This window comes from Phyllostomus discolor, chromosome 2 (assembly GCF_004126475.2).
Source record: "Phyllostomus discolor isolate MPI-MPIP mPhyDis1 chromosome 2, mPhyDis1.pri.v3, whole genome shotgun sequence".
In the NCBI taxonomy this organism is placed as follows: Eukaryota; Metazoa; Chordata; class Mammalia; order Chiroptera; family Phyllostomidae; genus Phyllostomus; species Phyllostomus discolor.
This window is the reverse complement of record NC_040904.2, coordinates 177891247-177905216: the sequence shown is the minus strand read 5'-3', so window position 1 is coordinate 177905216 and position 13970 is coordinate 177891247. Positions and strand designations below refer to the sequence as shown.

At 40.6% G+C, this 13970-nt stretch overlaps 1 protein-coding gene across 2 annotated transcripts in view; it reads right to left on the bottom strand.

Moving 5' to 3' along the window:
• The window catches only part of TMTC1 (transmembrane O-mannosyltransferase targeting cadherins 1), a 234511-nt gene that overhangs the window by 198287 nt on the left and 22254 nt on the right, over positions 1–13970 (bottom strand). The window contains exons 3-5 of one of the 2 annotated variants that reach the window (XM_036019208.1): positions 7343–7416; positions 4782–4958; positions 894–1154 (exon numbers count right to left, since the gene is read on the bottom strand). In XM_036019208.1, the coding sequence (XP_035875101.1) occupies positions 894–1154; positions 4782–4958; positions 7343–7416 (512 nt within the window). The remainder of the gene's footprint in view (positions 1–893; positions 1155–4781; positions 4959–7342; positions 7417–13970) is intronic. The other variant, XM_028533351.2, reaches the window with a different exon arrangement.

Here is a 13970-nt window from a genome sequence, read left to right as displayed (position 1 = left end):
TCCCTCTCCATCACATTGTTCATTCATTGTTGCTTATTCAGCTCTGTCTTCTCCTACTAGAAAGGAAGCTTCACAAGAGCAAAGACCTCGTCTTCCTTATTCACCACGATGTTCCTGGTACCTAGAATAGTGCCTGCCACATGGTACATACTCAATGGGTATTTTATCTAAAATAGATATTTAATGAACAAATGGAGCAAGATGCAAAAGAAATACAGGAGAAGGTGGGAATAGTGGGAAACAAAGACCCTGAAAAAGAGGGAGTTTTCTAGAACTGCACAGAAAAATAAGAACAGCAATCTGAAGTAATAAAGTACTAACAGTATGAATTGAATTTCCATCTTTATTAAATTCTGTCTTGCCCATGGCTTGTGCTATTTTAGAGGCAATCTAATTTAGTGAGTACCTGTTCTGATAAATCTATGTTAGCTTTCATAGCTAGGTCAAAATAATTTTAAAAGAAAGAAAATCCCATGCTTTAAAGATTTTCCCACAACCTCAGAACATCTCAGATAGGCAGAGTCCCCCGGCTTTCTCCCGTACTCATGCTGCCATAAATTCCTATCGCACACAAAGAGCAGGAGAGAGAGCAGGCGGAGCGAGCGCTCTCTCCTCCCCCAGAAAACCAATGCAAGGTTCTTCCACCAAGAAAACAAAAAAAAACCTGTTTATTCTTAATTGAGTCTTCACAGATCCACCACTCACCCCCTGCTTTTAAGCAACAGCAGATAGCAGGGCTTTTTCTAGCTACTCCTTTCTTATCTGGTCTAATACAGAGAAGAAAGGGAAGGAGGGAGAAGGGAGGGAGGAAGGGAAGAGGGAGGCAGAGAAACAAGGAGAGAGGGGGAGGTCAAAAGAACCAACTCAGGCCTTCAGTTCTCCTATCAACTCACATGGGTGATGCTGGATGGTGAAAACTCACACAGTCTACAAGCCCAGCCCAGTACCTCATCATGGACCACACAGCTCGAGGAGATGCTGGGAAGCCACTGCTCTTGGGTTCTGGTGGCAATGGGGAGTGGCAGCCGCTCCAAGCTCCTCTGTGAGGAAAGCGCTGCTGCTTCCCATTCTCCCGGAGAGGGTGCGCTGGCAGCGATGCGGGCTGGGGGCTCCCAGGCTGCTGTGGGCTGCGCTGATGGATGACCCCATTGCTCCTAAACAAAGTCAAGCAAATGACAAGGCTGGCAACAAGAAATGGCCGTCCCCTGTCCCACCCCAAAGTCCTGCTCCTGGAAGCCACCATTCTCAAGCATTTTAGCTCTGGTTTCTGATATGAATCATAGTATTTTAACAATAACACAATTATAATGTATTTTTGATTTTAGGACTTAGTACACTGACTTCCTAATACAGAAATTTAGGACTCTGTCCCTCTTACATGGTCACCCCCCCCCCACCGACACACACCCTGTTCTTCACTCCTCGTTCTCCAAATACATTTCTCTCATAATATTTGATCGAAGTGGTATTAAGCACTTGCATAATTATGGTCTTATAAAACACAGCTGATCCACACCAAGTACTGTGACTACACTTTTCTTTCATGAGTCCGCTGAGATATATATATATAGAGAGAGAGAGAGAGAGATATCTCTATATATATATGTATAAATTCATAACCACTGGATGGGCAAAACATAAAAAGTCTGACACTACCAAGTGATGGTGAGAGTGTGCAGCACAGGGGCCCTGAGACACTGCTATGATCACTTCAAGAGCTATGTCTCGAGACATGTGACGACACAGTGAACACGCACCTACCGGTGGCCCCAGCAACTCCACTATGGTGTGTCCCACAGAGTCCCACATGCATTTGCACAAGGAACTCCATTGAAATTTAGTTTACAAAAGCAAAAAATGTGAAAATAATCTATTTTCCAACTGCATAACAATAGATAAATAAGTTGGGATAATCAAATACCATACAACAGTTCAAATGAATGAACTATAGCTACTGTATCAACAATGATGCCTAATGTTAAATGAAAAGCAAAGCAAGTGGTTAGGGACTGGGGTCAGGGAATGCTAATCTCTGAATGTTGGAAACTATATCCTAATATTTAAAAAATAAAGAGAAAAAGGAATTTAATTTTCAGGAGCTCCTCTTTCACTAAAACTTGTTTCTTCCTAAAGGTGATATCAAATAAAAGAAATCCCACTCCATTTGTGTGGTCCACTTCAAATTTAGAAATGATTCACTCTTCATGTAGGAAAGTGCTTCCAACATTTGTTTCTGTTACTGTCTCTCTCCCACTGCCCAAGTCATACAAGGAAAGACCTCTAGAACAACCTAGTGATTCTAAATGAGCAAATAAAGTGGGGGGCAGATCCCTAAGAGTTTGAGTAAAACCATGTGTGTACATTATACTGGGGAAAGGGGACATAATTTGGTGAGCTTCTCCAAGGGGTCATAACCCCCAATAAGGACACTCAGAATCTCTGAGCTGGTCTCATGGTACGAATGTGAGGCCAATTCCTGAGCAGCAGGTGTTCAGGGAGGTATTACTTTTATGGAGGCCAAGGTGCTCAGGGGCAGCCCTGTGACTCTGGAGTCACAAGGAGAGGGGTCCTAATCCTGGCTCCTCTCACGGCTGGGTGACTCTGGAGAGGTTACTTTCTGTGCCTCTATTTTCTCCTCTGTCAAATGAGGGCAACAGTTGGGAGCATTGTGCAGCTTCATACCTATAAATAGCCTGGCACACGTGATGCCTGGCACATGGTCAGAACTCAAGAGACAGTAACCATCACGGGCCAGGTCTCCCTGTTATATCCTCTGGGCTCTGTCTCACCACGCTCACAGCTGTAATCAGTTACTCATGTAGTTGCTTATAAAATGTCTATCTCCCTCACTAGGGCACATGCTCTTTGAGGGAGGGAATCTTATCTCTCAGGTACAGAATGAGTATGTGTTAAATTGGTGGACAGAAGGATGAAGGAAAAAAATGCATGGCTCTGCTTATGCAGAGCTGCTGGTTTTGAGAGCTACATTACTTAAAAGAAGTCACAGATTATGATCTCTGCAACTTCTGAGCTACCTATCAGCATATTATTCCTCCCATAGAACTTCTAGCAGTTTAAGATGGAGGTCAAAGAGAGTATTAAAGGAACAAAAGGGACAATTATCCCCTTTGAAAACAGCCTGACTTGCCCTGGCCAGTATGGGTCAGTTGGTTGGAACACTGTCTCATAGACCAAAGGGTAGTGGGTTCAACTCCTGGCTGGGGCACATGCCTAGGCTGCAGGTTCAGTCCCTGGTTGGGGTGCATGCCAGAGGCAACCAATCGATGTTTCTCTCTCGCATCACCATTTCTTTCCCTCTCTCTCTCCTTCCCTTCCCCTCTCCCTAAAACCATTAAGCATGTCCTCTGGTGAGGATTTAAAAAAAAAAAGAAAGAAATTGGATGAAGAAGAGTGAACTATAGGCAACACTGAGCCACAGAGTCCCAAGACCATAGGAGAGACATGGCTTCAATAACGAGGTTAAAATGGCTCTGGGCTAGACCAACGGGGAGGATCTGCAGTCAGTTGTCACATCTGTCTGCTGTCAGTGAGGCAAAGCAGAAAGAAGCTGGGAGGCAGAGGCCAAAAGGATGCAAGAAAAAGTGAAGAAAGTGGGAAGCAAGAGAGGTTGATAGGTTGCTCTCAAAAAAAAAAAAAAAAAGGTGAGCAATGCAATTATTCCCATCAGCTGAGAGGATCTAGAAGAAAGACATTCTCATTCAAGCAATGGGAGATTCTCTGGTCCCCAGCTTTCTTGGCATGAGCTTAGGTCAACATAGTAACTGGGTTCCTTCCTTTCGCACCCTTCTGAGACTCACAGGGAGTCGAGAGAGCACTCAATTCTATTTGAATGATATCCAAGTACACCTAGGCAGGAAGGTGATCAGAATTTAATGATTAATCTCAGCTTGTTGCCACTCAATAGCCCTGCTTCTTATCTTTATGTCAAGAAGTATAAAGAGATAGGGAATAGAATAAAAAGGCAGGATTTTTTAAAAAGTAAGATTCTTCATTAGACAAGGCAGAAAAATAAACACATTTTTAAACATTCAAAAGTAAGAACACTAAATTTTCTGAAAAACGGGATCTGTGTGTCATCACATTGTTAGTAATTATAAATTTGACAGAGTGAGAAAATTACACTATGTGTTTGAACTTGCCTTAGTCATTCTTATCAGCTACAGACCACAGGGCAAAATGAATGTGCCTTAAATTTTGGAAGTGAAACCGGTCTACTAAATAAACCTGTTCTTTGATTTGAATATGATGTGTAAGTATTCCTGTATGGTTTAGGCTGGCCCATTGTGACATTTCAAAATGAGATTCCCAAGACTTTTAGATAACCACATGGACTCTCTAGGGCAGACTCCAGCTTAGCAGGGCCCTTTGATGGATCACACTCATTTTCACACACGAATTCAAGGCAAGCTGTTAACAAACGGTTTCCACTCGCAATCACTTCTCCGTGTGAATCAAAATTTCTCAGTGGTTTACAACTGGAAGATATTGCTAATATAAACATAGGTCTTTTCAATTCCTAATTTGGGGCTCACAGAAATGTTATACTCCCCACTGATTTTTATAAAATCATGAATGAAGAGTTTGGACATATGTAATATATTCATCTTAATGAAATATGACTTGTTTATTATATTATGGTCTAAAGTGAAGTTGTGTTCAACAAAAATGCTATAGCTTATTTTAATGAAAGTTTGAAAACTATTTATTTAGGTACTTCTCTGTAATGCACTGCTTGATAGCAAGACATTCAAATGACTTACGATTTCTCCTGCTTGTGGGACAAGGAGAAGAGGTCATAAACCAAGCACACTCCAAACACAGTGATGCCCGTCTCTTTCACCAGCATGGCACAGGTCCCCAGGAACAAACCGAGCAGCAAGAAGAAGGGAGAAGCCGTGGACGGGAAACAGTCCCCAACACAGCACTGGTCCACACTCCTGAAAGACATGGTCGAGAGTTCTCTCATCTAAAAGACACCACCTTTTAACAATAAGATCTAACCTCAATTTCATTGTATTCTAAGTAGGAAGGTGAACAAAGATTTCTTCATGAATAGAATCATTTAAAATCACAAAGGTAGAAGAAAAGGAAGTGTCTAATATTGATTTGGATACTTAAGGTATATGAAAATCATGATAAAACCTGGCATATAATAAATGCGTACTAAAAAGCCATTTAAAATGCTACCATAGAGAAATTTAGTGACATGGAAACATGTTTAAGTGAATATCTTTCAAGTGAGTAACACAGGTTACACGAAGCCACATGCATGAACTCTGGAGCCAGGTCTCCTGGGTTCAAATTATCTCTCTGCACTTAATTAGTAGGGTGATATGGGGCAGGTTACTTTGCCTCTCTGCCTCAGTTGCCTAATCTGTGAGATGGGACCACAGTGTTGGAGGGAGGATTCAATGAGTGATTTATTACATGTTAAATGCTTATCATCATTATTATTTTAGTGAAGGTATTTAATATGCTTTTGTTCACGAAACAAATCAGTAGAGATATACCAGTATATATAAACATACACACATATAGCCCTCAAAACATAATCATCTTTTCACTCTGTGATGAAAATACAGATGTTTTAGCTTTTTCTTCTCTTCTGCCTACTCTGTATTTTTAAATTCATGTTCCATGAGGACGTTATTAGATAAAGGTTTTTCTCAGTGTGATTTCCAGCAGGGACTTTCCAGAGCCCTCCAGCAGCGTGAGGTCTGTTTGCATCTCACAAATGGAAGCAGCCCTGCAGGAAGAGGCTGCGTCTTCAGTGGCGCCACACCCGCCTGCTCCTGCTCCTTTGAAGTAAAGGCCAATATTCCTGTGGCTGTGATGTCTTATCCTGACTCTTATGTCTCGGAGCAGTCACATGAAATTATGTGCCAAATTTGCAGAAGGCCTGAACTCTTCTTCCATACTGGTCTAGAACCTCGGTTGCTAAAGGCGGGAATGGCAGGCACACTAGAAACCTGGACTACTAGGCCTGTTATCACAGAGATATGGATACCCTGCAGGCTTAATCATGTCCCACATATATCAACCACACAGAGAGGGCTCAAAAGAACGAGTTCAATCTGGTTCTAACACCAGAGTAAACAAGAAACCATTGTTGAATTTGGATTTATACTGTTAAGATGTTTCACACCTTTACACATGAGCGGCAATGCTGTGGGAGGTCACCGAGCCAGGAATAGAAGACTGGTACTGTACTAAAAAGCTCTTCACTTTACTAAAACTTCATAAGACCATTCATTTCAGTCTTGATCCAAAGTCTAAATTGGTTTACAATAGGGTTTCATACTTTCAGCACTATTGGCATGGTGGGGAAGAAGATTCTTTATTTTAAGGGCTGCCCTATACATTGTAGGATCCTTGGTCTATCAAGTGGTGACAAGTGAAAATGTCTCCAGACATTGTCAAATGTCTCCTGCTGGAAATAGGTGCAGATTTGCCACATATTGGGAACCACTGGTTTAGAACAGTGTCCCTCAGAGTCACTGGGCTTTGTAAGAGTGTAGAACAATGAACTGACCCAAAGATCAAGGTTCACGAATCCCTACCCAGGCATCTCTCCACGAAGGAGGACAGCATGGTTCACTGGCCCCTTTTCTCAGGGCTGTGCCCTCAGCCATTTGCCCCCACATACATGTTCTTTTCACCCTGCCCCTTCCTTCATCCAATTACGTCACCACTCAGGTGAGAACCTGATCACACTGCGGGGAAAGAGGCAACATAATTAAAAAATTGTTTTATTGCATTTCAATCTCCCAAAGCAAGAAGCTGCTGTATATTGATGAAAGGATATGTAAATTGGAAAACCACAGTTGAGAAAACTGCTTTCAATTCAGCCTTGTTTTAAGCTCTGAGCTACTTTAATGAGGATAAGGAAGCAAAAAAAAAATTAGGACCAAAATGAAAAGGAAAAATCAAACAAATCATAGGCAAATAAGAGAGAAGGCTACATCCCATATATTTTGGCTCAGAGCTAAGATTCCAAAATCCACTCTCAGTAAGAAACTACAATTAAGAGGAATCAGGGAGCAAGAGCTTATCCTCCTGGTACCGAGAGGGCAGTTCCTACAAAAGGCGATGATAACGGGGTTCGGAATGTAGCTGGAAGAGTGGACACCTAGCAGTGGGTAAGGAGAGGACTTCCTGTGCCACATCTCTGGGAAGCTCTCTGAGCATTTCAGTGCCAAGAAGCCTCCCTCCTCTCAGGCAGAGGCCCCGCGTCTGCACACGCGCATGCACGCACACAGCAGAAATCCCCAGAGACAGCAGGACTGTAATCACAGAAAAGGACATTCTTAGCTCTACCTACCTATTGTAGGAGAGAAAGGCCAACAGAAACAGCAGGCACGCCAACACGTCCGCTCTGCCGACGATTCCGGCCACCTAGAATGTTTGAAAAATACAAAATAAAAACCTCAGAAAATTACTTCCAGAAAACCATTACAGAAATTTATTGGCTTTATGTAGGATATAATAAAGTGGGGAACACGCCGTTCTTCAAATTCCAATACATGACTAACCACCTCTGGTTATCACATATATTTAATAATATGTTTATAGGAGGAGCAAAAGAGGAAGGAAGGGCCAGGATTTCCACGTTTAACTTCATTTTTAACCTTTCTTCTATAGAAAGTTAACTCACGGCATCGTAGTTTATTCATTTATTGGTTTATTCAAAAATGCTTTTTGATCAATGAGTGCAAGACATTGTGCTAGTCTTCGGGCCCTGGAGCGTGAATGGAGCCGAGGGCACTCACCCAGCACTGGGAAAATGAGCTGAGGGATCGACAACTCTGCCAAGAATGGGAATGAGTGTGAATGAGTGATCTTTGGGTCATCACTGCTGTGTGTGAGTGTATGTGCATGGGTATATTTCTTCGCTCTGCCACTGAAAGGGCCTGAAAGCAAACACACCAGCAGCAAAGAGCCCTCTAACTAACTAATGGAGAGCCATTCTTCCTCTACCAAGAACACAGACTGCAGGGCTGAGCTGGCAGGTAAAGAGAAGCTTGTTAGACAGGAAGAAAGTATTCAAAAAATGACAGGTATGTGTCAAAAGGACACAGAAGTGAGTGATGAGCCACTGACCAAATACAAGATAATTGGAACACCAGAATAAACATGGACATTAAAAATTATAAACCATTAAAAAAGACACTTGAGAGTGCACACTGATAATAAATATATGGATGGATGGGTGCATACATGTACAAGTTCCTGTATACATACAGGGAGCAAATGGAAGGGAATGGACAGCTCGTCCTCACTTTAAAAATCCAGTTAATGAACGTGGAGGGAGTAGTGCAGTTGGAAAGCAGCCATCTTGCTTCTTCACACCAGTCAAGAGTGGCTCGATCAACAAACATCACAAAATATCAAAGCACGCTAAATCGAAGGTATGAAAGTTTAATGAGGCACAGGATATTTGCAGGGTTCCAAACCATTTCCTCACTGATTACTTATTAGCTGGAAATTTAAAAAATAATAATTATACAACGGAAAAATGTGTTGCACTGCGTTACATCTTGATGAGGGAATAAAACAACCTCACCAATCAAGGGCAAATGGGCATGGCATGCCTCTGTCCGGGACCCTGAAGGACACATCACTCGCACAGTCTGCCAGTCAGGAGCACACAACCTGCATATACTTGTAAGACATCACAGGACAACCCAGGAGGGGAGCACTCTACTACAGTACACAAATTAATATGTATTTTCTACTAATAAAGTATGAAATATAATAATTCTATATTATTTTATAACATTAAAATTTACCATATCTTAATATCTTCTCACTTATATTATGGTATATCTTGATTTACTAATTATATCACAACTCATTATAATCTAATATATCATAATATAATATTGTATATAATACATTATTATATATTACAGGCACATGTACTTAGGTAATATACTATATGTGCATATATTATATATTTATATTTCATATTTTATCTTTACATATTTCTAGATTGTGTATTACATAAATATATTTGTGTTTAATATTTTAAAATGTTAATATACTATACATTTAAATAATACAATAATATAAAATATAATATGTAGTATGCATTATATATTTATATTTTAATTGTGTAATATAGCATATATAATACTATGGACTTCAAAGTTATAAAAAGTATAATATTAATAACATTTTATTATATACATTCTAACATAAATTTTAATTATGTTTAAAGCTATATATTATATTACTGAAAGACATAAAGACTAGTAGCTGTTCCAAACTTAAGGAGACTGAAGAGAAATGATGATTAATGGCCTTGGTTTCAGGATATACAACTAAATTATTAAGGGATAAAGGGGCATGAATTATGCAACCTGCTCCCAAATGCTTCAAAAAACAATATTTTTATATGTTGAGAAAGAAAAGGAGGAAGAATGATAAATGTGGCAACTTTTGAAAAATTGGTGACTCTAGATAAAGAGTATATGGTCATTATATTTTTTAAAGTTTGATATTTTTAAATGTGTTATTCAAGAATAGGCCAAAATGGAATAGAGGCAGGAATAGAAGGCTATCTATACATTTTTGTATTATTGCACTACTTAACATGTGTGTGAAGGTCTCTTAATTTTTTTAAATTCAAGAAAGAAAACTGTAAAGAAAGAAAATGAAGTACGGTTCAAGGAATGTTCCAGAGATAAGGTCACACATGAGCCGGATCTTAAAGATCAACAGGAGGTCAGAGGAAAATGAACGGGGTTAACACTCCAGGCACAGAAAATAGTATCTCCCAAATTACACAGTACCTGAAGTCACAGTATTGGAGACTCAACCAACAATTAATAGCAGAAAACAGTTTCCTGGGAAATGTTCCTATAAATATCCTCGCATAATGAGCACACCTTGCAGTCATTACGGAGAAGCAATGACACATGCCTGGAGTTAGACTCTCCTGGCGCTGGAACAGAGACTCCCCTTGCCATCTGAGCGAGACCCAACTTTGTTATGTTTAATGTCTGAGCTTCGGTTTTATCACCTTTAAAATGGATGCAACACCCCTATCTCATATGACTCCCATAATTAACGAGACGATACACACAAAGTGCCCACCCAACACGGGTGCCCTTCTTTCTCCCTCTTCCCTGCAGACAAATGGGGTCACACTCTTAGCACTGAGACAGGATGTTCTGTGTGGATTACAGAAATCATCTTACCTTAAGGATTACATATATTATGTTTTAATTTAACTTTATTAGATAATCTAATATATCTATTAGTTAAAATAGAAATAAGAGTAATTCAATTATATGCCTGCACACAGATTGATAGCAAGTCACATATTGAGAAAAATTCTACTTCAATTTAAATCAAGAGACACCTGGACATGGTCAAATAATTTCACTAGCAGTACAGAAGTTGAAAGCTATTACCTAATGGGGCTGCTTGGACCACACACTGTTCATTGACCTGTTAATCTATAACAAATTTGAGTGCCAAATCGGGGAGACTGCATGACTCAAGGGAGGTAGGCAGTAACAATGTGGTGTCACCTCAGTGTCAAGGCCCAGCTCAAAGTCACCATCTGTAAAGCAACAATTAATTGCACATGGTTCACCGGTGAAGTCCAAATCTGCTCAGTGTATTCCACTGCCTCTGTGAGCATGGAGCTCAACATCAACTGTGAGGCCTCCTGAGGGTTAAACAGAGAGCCCAGCTTGCCAGCAACAAAGTCTTGAGATCAGGCCAGGCATCTGGGTCCAGAGGGACACCCACTGTAGCACAACTAAAGGGGCCAACTCAAACAACAGCAAGACTTGCAAGCTGATATTGGGTGTAGCAAGCTGGAATGAGGCAATCATAAGCTAGGCGAGCATAACTAATGCATTAGAGGCACCTGAAGCCCTGCTTCTCAAATTGCAGCCAGTTAGTGCTGCTGGGAAACAGCAGCAGCAGAATATGCCAGCTGGATGAGTCCCGATATAAAGAATGCAGTGTCCCTTGGAGCGGGTCAGGGGGTGTTAAAATGTTAGTGCTAACACGGATAGACTTTGTTGCCAATTTTCAACCATCAAGCATTCACTGAACATCTACTCTATATTTGTGTTGAATTAGGGTCCTGTCAGCAACTACTATATGCCTAGACCAGCCATTCACTGCCACTTAATTAGTCAATAGGATCATATTCAGTAATTGCACGGTGTATTCCAGTCAACAAACATCTTCCAAGTGCCTCCTTTCTGTCAGGTATTATGCAAGCTGGAGGGATATAACCTACCTCAAGGAGTTTAACATCTGGTGAGGAGTCAAAGGAGTATATTAATACGATACAGGGAAGCTGCTGTCTCATAAAGAGGAGAAATCACTGCCATGGGAAGACTAAAGGAATTAATTTTGACATTTGGGTCTGGGAAGGCTTCACGAAAAGGCTGGCCTTACACACTAAAACAAAGGACAGGCCTAGGAAGACTTCAGGAAGCTCATGATAGGGGAATGTGTATCCTGGGCCAGAGAGGCAATGCAGAAGCACTCTAGGCAGAGGAAAGAAAAGTCAGAAAGCATACGAAGTGTTTCTGGAAGGGAAGGCATAGAGGAATGAGAGCATGGAGTAAATGGAAAGGAGGCAGGAGCAGGCGCTGGGAAGCAAAGACAGAATTTAAGTTGAAGCCCCTTGGGCTTGATTCTGTGACAATGTTAGCTGAACTGTAGGATACTGGGAAATACGATAAGACTGGCTCAAAAATACATGCAGGTGGACAGCATGTATTTCTGCTTCATGCTGCAGGTTTTCATCTCCACGGGGTTAGTTATAACCTGAGAACAGTATCCTTTAAATATTCAAAAAGTGGAAAAACATAGGTGAATTCAGTAGAATTGGAATGATGTAACATTCAGATCTCTGAGTAAGCATAACAGAATCATGTGGAAAGTGCCAATTAAGAACTTAATTTTCCTCCCAAAACTTATTACTTCTTGGAATACCACTCACAGGATTTGTATAAAGTTATTCATCATTTTATCTGCAAGGATGAGCTCCATTAGCGTCAGACAGAGCCAGGAACACACACTTAATACACGGCAGCAGCTAATGGCAGGACGGACTGACTAGATCATGACAGTTCTCTCCTACGTGCTCTCGTCCCAGTTCTGGAAACGTTGGCCTTAACTTGCAGCTCGCTGTATCAGCATTTCCTGCTGATGCTTTTAACTAAAGTGCATTCTTTCAAACCAGTAATAAGGTCTCTGTGATGAGTACGTCTTAATTCTCATAGGAGACTGCAATAATTTTCCCCATTTCCCCAATTACTGATTTTTCTCACAATTTCCTAAGAAATATACTGTCAGGAAGCCCTTCCAAGAACTGCAAAGCCTTAAATGAAGAAAGGTCTGAGCTTGTCTCATTCGTGGCTCCACCTCTGCACTGAGGACAACACTCCAGTGTCTCAAACATTTGTTGAAAAACCGAGTCAGTACGAGGGAGAACCCAAAAAATGGAATTTATTTATTAAAAATTATGTATTTATACTTACAGGTTTAAATTACAGTCACCTTCAAAGTACTCTCCATTTGATGCAATACACCCATTGAAACTTTTTTCTACCGCTCAAAACAGTTTTGAATTCATTGATTTTGATGCCATTTAGCGCTTCAGTGGTTTTTTGTTTCACCTCTTCCACATCAGCAAAAAATGTTTCTTTTTGAGGAATTTTTTCATCCAGGGAAACAAAAACAAAGTCGCTCAGGACAAGATCCAGCAAATAGGGAGGGTGGGGCATGGAGATCATGCCGTTTTTTGGTCAAAAACTGTTTGACACTCAGTGTGGTATTGGCAGTTGTGCTCATAAATCACCCATCATGAAATGGGCAAATGTGTTGAAAGTCTTCAAAAAAAAAATCACTGAAGCTGAACAGAGCCTCTCACAACAACACCAGCAGGTACACTGATACAGATGGGTTCCTAGAACACTCACCTGCTAGGGGAAGCCTGTATAACAAGGGGCCTGACCTCCAGATGATAATAGCAGTTTTGGGGGGTTCTCCCTCATACATGAATTTGTTCCTGTCTACTTAAATTGAAAATATTGGGTTGGCCAGAAAGTTCATTTGTGTTTTTCTGTAAGGGAGCTCTAGTAGTGTTTAGTTGTCTTTAGCTTCATTCAAAAATAAAATTTTATTAGATTGTATTGTGACAGCTGTCATATCAGCATGTATTTTTTAGAAAACATCAAAATTGGTGGATTTTTTATAGCCATTTTAAAATTGAAGATAGGAGAAAATAAGCGACATTTTCAGCATATTATGTTTATTATTTCAAGAAAGGTAAAAACAAGATTTGCTCAGTGTATGGAGAAGGTGCTGTGACTGACTGAACATGTCCAAAGAGGATCGTGAAGTTTCGTGCTGGAGGCTTCTGGCTGGAGAACGATGCTCCACGGTCAGGTAGACCAGCTGAAGTTGGCAGTAATCAAATCAAGACTTTGAGGACAATCAATGTTATACCATGTGGGAGATTAGCCGACATACTCAACAAATCCAAATCAAAAAAGTTTGTGGTGAAAATGAAAAATGTTTCTTTTATTTTACGGGAAAAACCATATGGACTTTTTGACCAACCCAATATTTTTTTCCGCTGCTGGGATCCTTGTTTTATTACATGTTGCCGGGTCTTCTCTGTTATTCAGGTGCATGTGCTCTGGCTCCCCTAGGAGACTGCGAACCAGTGGTGCACAGGGATCTTGCTGCCCACCCACACAGCCCCCTGGCACCCAGCAGAGTGCCTGCACCAAGCAAGCACTCATTAACTATTTCTTGATTACATAATTAATGAAGCAAAGCCTTAATCATATCAACATGTTTAAATATAATATCAACATGTTTAAATTAAACCTCTTCCCCCCTAAATTTAAATCTTCAGTCCTTCCCGAGATAAATTACAGTCCCACTTCTGTTTTTGTTTAAGTAGA